This window comes from Hipposideros armiger, unplaced genomic scaffold (assembly GCF_001890085.2).
Source record: "Hipposideros armiger isolate ML-2016 unplaced genomic scaffold, ASM189008v1 scaffold_1022, whole genome shotgun sequence".
NCBI lineage: Eukaryota > Metazoa > Chordata > Mammalia > Chiroptera > Hipposideridae > Hipposideros > Hipposideros armiger.
Genome location: NW_017732372.1, coordinates 73,941 through 83,665, shown reverse-complemented (window position 1 = coordinate 83,665; position 9,725 = coordinate 73,941). Strand labels below are relative to the sequence as shown.

Sequence of the window (9,725 nt, the reverse complement as noted above, 5' to 3'; positions counted from 1 at the left end):
ACATGGTGTGTAACCATGGGCAATTCTGTCTCTACCTGGAGATGGCAAAATTAATTCTTACTAGTTCTTAGAATGTTGTAGAATTGTACTAATGCTCTTGAACCCTCTGTTATTGAATGTTTATTATGTGCCTAGAACTGAGCTAAGTACTGGCAACATAATGCAGAGAACATGGATGAAGCTTTAAAAAGTGTGGTAGACATGTAAACTAATAGATTTTAGCCATGGTATATTTATAAAATGTATAAACAAAGTACAGATTGTCCCTGACTTACAATGGTTCAACTTACAATTTTTCAACTTTATGATGGTGCAAAAGTGATACGCATTCAGTAGAAACAGGTTAGGATGTTTGGTAGGTTAGGTGTATTAAATGCATTTTCAACTTACATATTTTCAACTTGCAATGGGTTTATTGGGACATAACCCCACTGTTAGTTGAGGTTATCTGTCCTACAAAAATACAGGTAGAGAAATACTAATACTATTTTGGATGAAATGGTTAACAACAAAAACTTCAAAGGCAATGATATTTGAACTGGGTATTGAAAAATGGGTAGGCGTTTGTGAGAAAGGTGATGGGCTAAAAGCATTCCAGTAAAGGCACAGCATACACAAAGACATGGAGGGGAATAGAGCGGTATGAATACGGCAAAGGCACTTGGTAAGTGGAATTGGTGGTAAGGAGTAACTGGAGATGTAAGGGAAGAGGTCAATTTGTGAATAATCTTAATTATCACGTTAAGGAGTTTGGACTTCATGACATAGACAGAACACAGCTGGGAGTCATTGGATGTTTTTAAGTGGGCGAGTAACAGGTTTAGATCAGAGTTTTAGCAATATTATTTAGCAGTACCATGGATTATCAAGCAAGAAGACTAGAAGCTAGGAACCTAGTAGGAGATGCCTACCAAAGCCCCCTTGGGAAATAGTGGGAACCTGGGGTACAACATTGGGTGCGGGATGAAGAGGAAAGCATGGGGCTAGAGACCTTACCTGACAGAAGTAACTTTCCATGAAGTTCATATTCAGACCTCCTTCTCTACATTCCCTCATAGAATTTCTTCTTAATGTTCCAGAATATTCTTGACATATCTCAGGTCCTCTTGTTTTAATTCCATCTGTTAGTTCAAATCCTGTCATTCTTTCTTCTCCTCCCAGATCTTGCATTTCTCTGCCACCATACTCATTTGTGTAAACACCTATAAGTGCAGATAAAATTAAATTAACTTTCTCTAGTGTATTGTAGACTAAAAATCAACAACTTACTTTAACGTATGGTTTCTTCATTGAAGTATGCATTTGTGAGTGAAGAAAAAAACGAAGGTGACACCTAAATACAGGAGTGATAAATATGGCATTGCATTCAAAATAATATTATTACTCAATTTAACTTGGTAATTATTGTTGTTAATTATTTGTTGGTAATTATATGTTGTGCTAGAAGAGAAGGACTGCATAGAGGTTACAAAAACCTAAGCTTTAGATATTTTGATTTTAAATTGATGAAAATTGAAGGCAAATAACCTAAATTTTAAAAGTTAAAAGGTATAAGAATGCCCCTATGTATTAGAAGCACAGGGCCTCCAGGAGAAGGCCTAATAACCATGGCTTTCAGAGAAGAAGCCATGGCTATTGGGCAAAAGGAAAGGTTTACATGGAGAATCTTGAATTTGTATTTGGATATGAGCGTTGAGTAGGAGCCTACTACAATATTCTACTGGGTTGTCAGAAAAGCCATGACATATTTTTTCTACGTTTATCGTTGCAAAAATGTGTTATGACTTTTCCTACAACGCAATAGTTAGGTGAGAAAAAACGATGGCCTGGACTATGGAAGTGCCGTGGTCAAGGGGAAGTGTTGACAGTTGGATAGGTGTCCCATGCTTTAATATTTTAAAGAACTTGATTTTAGCGACTGTGCGTTTTTCATTCTTCTGTTAGTCTGGTGCCTCTAACTGTGCTTTGTTCAAGGTTTGTGCAAAGGTTCGTAGACTTAACGAGGGAATAAATGCATCAATAAATCCTGGTGGATTTGACAAGTTTTGAGAACTGACTGGATGTCAATGAATACTGAGATACAAGAGTCAACAATGAGCTTCTGCCTATGAGGGGCGGGGATGTTGGTGTCATTAACAAAAATGGATACATAAGGAGGAGAAATAGGTTTAAAGACTAGCGTGCCCAGCCCTTTGAATAAGGTCCAGTTCTATAAGTTATAAACACTTCTATGCTTCTTACATTTTAAAGAGTTCAAAGGAGAAAAGTCATGATCACAAGTTTGAAAAAGACTAAGAGAAAAATAAGAGAATCAATAATATTTATTTTCCTTGAAAAAAAGAAAGATGATACAAGTTTTTTCAAAAATATGAAAAAGTTTTTTTTAAACAAATTGTTCTTTTTATTAGAGTGGTAATTATCCACTTACTGTGAAATTTCAATTGTTCCCTGGTTTCTGCCTGTGAACTCGTCTAGACCCCTGTTTTACGGTAAGTTGTATTGATAATCTTACCCACATGTAAAGAGAATCTCTATCACATGCACACAACCTCAGCTGAGAACTTTAAGATTTTGATAATGTTTCATCCACTAACTTTTAATTTAATAAATTGGACAAATCTTTTTAGGTCAACATTTATGCTGCTGCTGAGGTGCAGTATTTAATTTTGCCATGATAGCAGCTGAAGTCAGAGTGATTTTGAGTCATTCATGAGTTGTGCAGGTAGATTCTATCTTCAAAAGTGAGCACAGGTCTATTTTAATTGGATTATACTTTAATTATAATTATTATAGTATTTTTTTGGTAAATCACATTTGCTCGATTGGTAAAGAAACAAACAAACAACAACAAAAAAAAAACAGGGCCAAAATTGACTTGTGGATACAATCCAGTTATTTTCTCCTATTTATAGATGTCCTGATCTGATCATCTCCTAAGTACTCTCAGATGATTGAGGAAAATTTTTAAAATTTAACATATAAGAATAATAATTACTATAGGTTTTTCCTTACCATTTAGTTTTCAAATCAGTCATTTAAAAAGGAATAACAGAAACAATTTTAGAGACAAACAAGATAATTAACAAACAGTAAGGTATGCAAAGAGAGAACAAAATTCCTAGTCACTTGAGCTGTTAAATTTTTTAGAAAATTTCATACCTGAGTTGTCAATGCATTCAATCACATTTACATTATTGGCTTGTTGTATTCCTGGTATACAAACGGTGGTCAAACCCTAAAAGATAAGACACAATATTTTCCCATTTGTAATGAGTCTTTTCTTTCTGTGGTTATACATTGGGCTTGTTCTCAAATTACCTCAGATTTTCTGAAACAATACTCTTCAGGAAACTTTTGAAACCCATGTAAAACCATAACCTCATTCAGAAAGTCTTCCCTGGTTACTTCCATCTAATTCTGATGTACCTCTGATTGCTCTTCATTTTCCCCATTGGCTATCCCAGAACAAAGAATAGCATAGACTGAGCGATCACCGACATCTTGTTTCATGCGCATGAGACCGTTTAGGTGACTACCAAAGGCCATTTCTTACAGATCAGCACTTACAGGGGGGTCGGGGTGTGGTCCTTCCATTGCCCATGAATGAATTGCTCCATCTGAACATTCAGGAACAGGCTCAAAGCCAGCTCCACCACCAGAGGCACCTCCACAATCACAACAGATCAACAAAAATGGGACCACTGGTGGCGAAAGATAGGAATATTGAAATTAGCAACAGGGCCATGTTATAACAAAATAATTTGTTTTTTGTGATTAATTAAGGATCCTTAATATAACTTCATGTGATTCTAAAATTATCATGAAAGTTTCAGAAAACAAACTGAACAATGGTGAATTACCAAAATCAGGGTGAACCTCAGAATACTAGATTGCAATCAATTTTAATTTGTTACGTGGTATTCAGATTACAAATAGTGTTATACTATTAAAACAGATGAGTCTTTTGCCTGTCATTACTTAGGAAATGAGTAAAGGAGAGAAGAAAGAAAGCTGAGGAGGCCAGTCAATATGTTTGATTTTTTTGTGTGGTTTCTTCTCCTTGTCTTTTTTTTCTCCTTTCACACATGCCTGCCTTTTTCTTTCAATAATAACATCTTATTCATGCTTCAAGCAATTATCTTCTAGGAGGCTATTATTTTCCCCTACATGGATATCTTTTCTTGAAATTACTCATTCACAAATAGAGAACATTACACTGCTTAACAGTGTCTTTTTTTTATTCATCAATTGGATTTTTTCTTTTTAAAATCTATATATCATGTTGTGTGTTCACCACCCAGGGGAAAAGAGTAGTAGATGAGGGTAAAGGGGATCAAATATATTGTTATGGAAAGAGAACTGACTCTGGGTGGTGAATAATTGGATTTTTCTTATTTATCTGTGTAAGCTTCTAGTCCATAGTCTTTACCTAATATGATCTTTATAAATGATTTGGAATGAATGGATAGATGAAGGGAAGGATGTGTATTTTTTTTTTATGTGAGGAAGAAAGGAAAGAAAAAAAGAAGGCAGCAAGGTAGGGAGTAGAGAACATAGTAAGGATAGTAATAAGGGACAGAGGGAAGAAAGAAGGAAAGGAGGAAAATATTCCTGTGTTTTACTTTCTTGAAAATGTACCAGNAAATCCTTTGATAACAGGCAAAAAAAAATTATACCTCTTTTTTTAATCAAATATAAATACATGTACACAATCAATTATTACTTTATCTTTAATTCAATACAAACACATAAAAATATAGTAAGAGAAAGCCCAATTGTCCTAGATCCTTTGTTGAAAAAAACTGAAACTGTATGACATGAGATCTAATTGTCCACCAAGTTAAAAACTTAATATAGTCAATCCTTGCATTTTGTAGTGCAAAGACAGTTTATGTTAGCTTCTATAATTTCATGTTTTTTAGAAGGTCGCTCTATTTATACAAAGTATGGGCCTGATACATTGTAGGTTCAATCTTTTGATTGATTTTATTCATAAAGAACTATTTAGAAGAAATTTTACTTCTGTAAATATGACATCTTTGAATAAGTCAGGTATTAGAATGTAGTATGTAAATAATAAAAATAAATCCTTATTTTCTTCAACATATTTGGGAAAAAAATTTTATCTTGTAAAATAATCAAGTAGTCATTTTATTACAAAAGATGGTGTCAATGTCCACTACTCATAAAATCCACAAATAACTCTTCATTATGCCCGTACCAAATATATTTTTTCTAAATTTTCACATGAGAGCAATTTACATGACCATCAATTCATACACTGAATTCTCCACTTAGCTAAAAATTTCAATCTTTGCTCTAATGTTGACTTTATTTGCAATTCCAAGAATGGCTATAAAATCATGTATACCTATACATCACACACAAACACATATATTTATTACATATATATATATAATCATAACAAAGGAATTAATGTATGATACCATCGCTGGGAGGGAAATCAACATTATTCCCATTTTACAGATAGAGATATTGAGGATAGATAGATGACTTTTCTAAAGTAATATAGTAGTTTGGGGTGAAGTAGATTAGAACTCAGTTTCTCAAACATGGAATCCTACATAGTATAGTGGAAAGAATATGGACTTAATAACTAGAGAAACGTAGGTTTGAATGTCAGCTGTTCCATTTATTAGCTACGAGAACTTGAGCAGGTTACATCCTCTCTCTGACTTCAACGTATTTATCTACAATATGGGCATATAACCTAATTTGCAGGAATGCTGTGAGGAAGAAAGTAAAGCGTGTGCATGTGGCCTCAGTAAACGGAAGCTATAGGAAACTTTATGAAGACATGAGACAAATAATCACACATTCCTATGGGGACAGAATTCCTATTTCCTAGGGCTAATCTGAAGGAAAGATATAGTTAAAAAGGGATTACATTTTACTATGAAGAATACTTATTGCATGCATCACATACAATCCATGTAAGGCTTTTGCAAATTTAAAAAATAGACTCAATACATCTTGTAGCGCAGGGTGAATCCTTCACTGTTAGATCCCTAGGAGTCAGACATTTCTCCCCCTCACATCTCAGAGGAAATTTTACTGCCAGTAAATATGGTGGTACATTAATATTAGAGGGATACAGGAGAACTCTATTGACTTGGACCAAACCTGTAGTGTATTTATGTAATACACATAATAAATTTTGGTCAGCGGCCACAGTGAGATGGGAATGTGATAATTCTGCAATTATAGTAATTGAACCTTAATTTTATAAAAACACATTGGAGGAATAAAGAACTTTCAGTTTATATGATGAATATTTTTAGTGCATAATATTTGACATACAATGTTGATATGGACACATTTTTTTAAAATCCCTGTTAAATCTGCTTTAAAAAATGTTCTTCAAACATCTAAAACAAAACCTTAAGAACTTTGTTGTAAGCATAAACTAAGTTTCATATTTAGAAATTCTTTCAATTCATATGATCTGTGAAGGTGTACTGTATTGATAGAAAAGATTTTCAAGTTAAAATTCAATTCCTGTTTTCATGAAATAAGCAGAAAAACTCTATGAAAAAACTCTATATCATATATAATTATGAAACACAGCAATTTTTATTCTTTCTCTTAAGTGTGTGAAATGTTAACATAATTTTAATATTAATATTTTGAAAAAGACCAAGAAAACAAAAATATTTAGGATAATTATACCATACCTTAATAACTTTTAAGATCCCCACATTTGTTCTTTCATTCATTTCTATTTCAAACCAATTTCCCTCATTTCCAGAGATAAAGAAAATTACTGCCATCCAATTAGCTGTGTACTCCTCATCCAAATCAATTACTCTAATCTGAAGCAAATCTGAATATAGAGCATTTTCTTCAATTTCTATGGAATACTGAAACAAGAAGAAAGAAAGTCTTAACAAACTGTGTGAGTGAGAGAAGAACTATACTAGGCTTATACTGAATGCTTATAGTTTACTCATTATTTAGAAAAGGGATCTGTGTTTATAGTCTCATTTTTCAGTGTTCAAATATTTTTTCCCCTATGCATTACATAAACAAGCACAAGACAAAGTGTGCGTTTACATGTGGTTTGTATATGACTAAAGATAGCATATACATATATAAATAGAATTGTTTAAACAAGTTTTAGAATGTGGTGAATTTAAAGTTATTAATTTCAAAGACAAATACTTACTGAAGGCTTTTCCATGTATGGGATGTTATCATTGACATCCAGGATTTTAATACTGCATTCACACTCTGCTGACATACCATCTGACCCGCCATCGCGGTCTGAGCCTCTTACAGCAAGAGAATACTGGCCATATTGCTACAAACACACATTACAAACAATATCACAGTTGACATAGACAGTCCTTATTCTGTCTGATGCAAAGTTCTTTTAAAATGTTGGTTGAACATTTACATAAATTTATGGTGAAAATAGGGGTAACACAGATTATTAAAAATCCACAAATGTCACATGAATCAGTATGGAAGTTACCACTTCTAATCCCAAAAAATGTTTATCCAGCCTCTTCAAACAAGCAAGTTTCTGTAAAGGCCTCCTTCATTATTATATGCCCAGGATTTGAAAATGTTTATAACAGGTAAGTCACATCAAAACAATCAGGAGGAGAGAGATTAAGGTTTACCAGGGATTTTGGCATGAAAATTCCATACCTTAAATAATCAGCCTTGAGTGTACCAGAAGAATAGAGTTACCAAATGGTTTGCATTGCTTGGGGGTGGCAGGTTGTGGCAGTGGAATTATCGATGATCTATCTCTTTAATTCTACTAAGTGATGTTTAAATTTTTAGACTGGTAAAAACTATGAATCCTTTCCCAGACAAATGCATATTGCAGCCTCATTCAAAATTGTAGATATAATCTGAGAGGATTTGTAGTTAGAGATATCTTGAGGTCTCTCCATGGAAACCAGGTTAAGAATGTCTGCTCTGGTGGCTTCCCAGTGACTGCAAAGTTCTTTTACTTTTTAGAGCTCTTCACCATTAAAACTCTTTTGACATTAAAGGAATTTCACTGGACTCTTTAAGAAAGCTTGAGAAAGAGCTAAACAGTCAATTTCCTCTGATGGTAATTTTCAAACAAACAAAAAGGCATAGGTAATCTAGAAACTAATGACATTTAGATCATTAAAGAGTGTAAAAATAATCTGATTTATTCTAAACCTAGGAGTCATTAACAGAGAGATTGTCATTTTTAAATAACTATAATGATTAAAAGAAAATTTAATTCAGTATCAATTAGAAAATAAAACTTCCTCATTTATATCCCTAAAATATACACAGGTTTGCTATATTCTATCAATATTAAAAAATAACAAAATAGATATTTTTAAATTAATTTGTGGGACCACATGGCATGATAGAAATCATGTAATGCTGATTCTAATTTGCTAACAATCACTAATTTCTTATTTGTAAATGAAAAGATGGATGAGGATGTTACTTAATTTCTATCTATCATTCTGATCCTGTGATTCATTTCCCAAAGTAATCAGCAGGCTGTCAGTAGGTGTGACATAGAACGAAAAAAGATATTTGTTGTCAAATGAGCTTAGAATACACTGGGTTAAAGAATGATAAACATGTTTCTTAGCCTGCAAAAATTCTTGGAGCTTCTACCATGTTCACATGCATTTTGACTCACCAAGATGGAAGATATAATAGCAAATGTTTCTTAAATTTATTTCAGTATAAAACTCACTTTTTAAAATGGAACTTTTGCTTCTACCTTATGTAATTTTTATGTGCTCTCAGAATATAGTTTTCTTAATTTGAGGCAAATCCTAAGTAAGATTAAATGAAAAGGGACAGTGTAAAAGTATTCAGGGAATCCCCATTTTTTCATTTTAAAGATTTCTTATGTCATTACCATTATGTGAAAAGGTTATGCAATTAAAATTTTAAAATAGTTTCCTTTTCCTTTTTCTTTCTTCATTATTTCTACTTTTAAAATCAGTTCCAATAAGACTAACAACAAACACATTCAAAGAAAAGAAATTACCTCTCTGTCTAGAAAATTATTCATTGTTCGGATTTCTCCAGTGTATCTGTTGATAATAAACATGGGTGAATCAGAAGGTTCCTGGCTTATGATCTTGAAGGCTATTTTTGAGTTCAAATTATTTGGTTCATCTGCGTCAGTAGCATTGAGTCTCATCACCAGTGTATCTAAAAATCAAGGAAAATTGATTGCAAGTGGACAGTTCGCATTTTTGTTATTGTATAGTATGTTGTTTTTCCAACAAGGTGCTAAGATTAGTTGGCCCATATAATGTGCACGCTACCATTTTTCCTTTCTACTTCTTCAACATATTAATATCTTAGCTTATTTCTATACCTTTGCATTCACAAAAATACCACACTGATAGAAACCAAAGAAATATTTTATTCTGCCTTTCCATTTCTTATTCTGGTATAATTATTATTTTTATTTTTTTTTATCTTTTTAGGGCTGCTGTGGTGAGGCAGAATGAAATTAAGGCCAGACCAACCCTTTCCCAACTATAACACTTTCTAGCTACATGATCTTGGCCTCAGTTTCTACATCTGTAAAGGGGATGATAATAGTACTGTCCTCATTGAGTTCATGAGAGAATTAAACAGCTTAATGAGAGAAAATTATATAGAGTTCATACTAAATAATGCAGTCTCTCTCTCTCTCTCTCTCTCTCTCTCTCTCTCTCTCTCTCTCTCTCTCTCTCTCT

General features: G+C 33.1%; 1 protein-coding gene across 1 annotated transcript in view; it reads right to left on the bottom strand.

The window, feature by feature from the left end:
- DSG1 (desmoglein 1) overlaps nucleotides 1–9,725 on the bottom strand; it is a 53,758-nt gene that overhangs the window by 4,151 nt on the left and 39,882 nt on the right. Inside the window, exons 5-11 of the mRNA XM_019631624.1 lie at nucleotides 9,023–9,189; nucleotides 7,187–7,321; nucleotides 6,696–6,881; nucleotides 4,623–4,647; nucleotides 3,568–3,701; nucleotides 3,160–3,235; nucleotides 997–1,202 (exon numbers count right to left, since the gene is read on the bottom strand). Of these exons, the coding sequence (XP_019487169.1) occupies nucleotides 997–1,202; nucleotides 3,160–3,235; nucleotides 3,568–3,701; nucleotides 4,623–4,647; nucleotides 6,696–6,881; nucleotides 7,187–7,321; nucleotides 9,023–9,189 (929 nt within the window). The remainder of the gene's footprint in view (nucleotides 1–996; nucleotides 1,203–3,159; nucleotides 3,236–3,567; nucleotides 3,702–4,622; nucleotides 4,648–6,695; nucleotides 6,882–7,186; nucleotides 7,322–9,022; nucleotides 9,190–9,725) is intronic.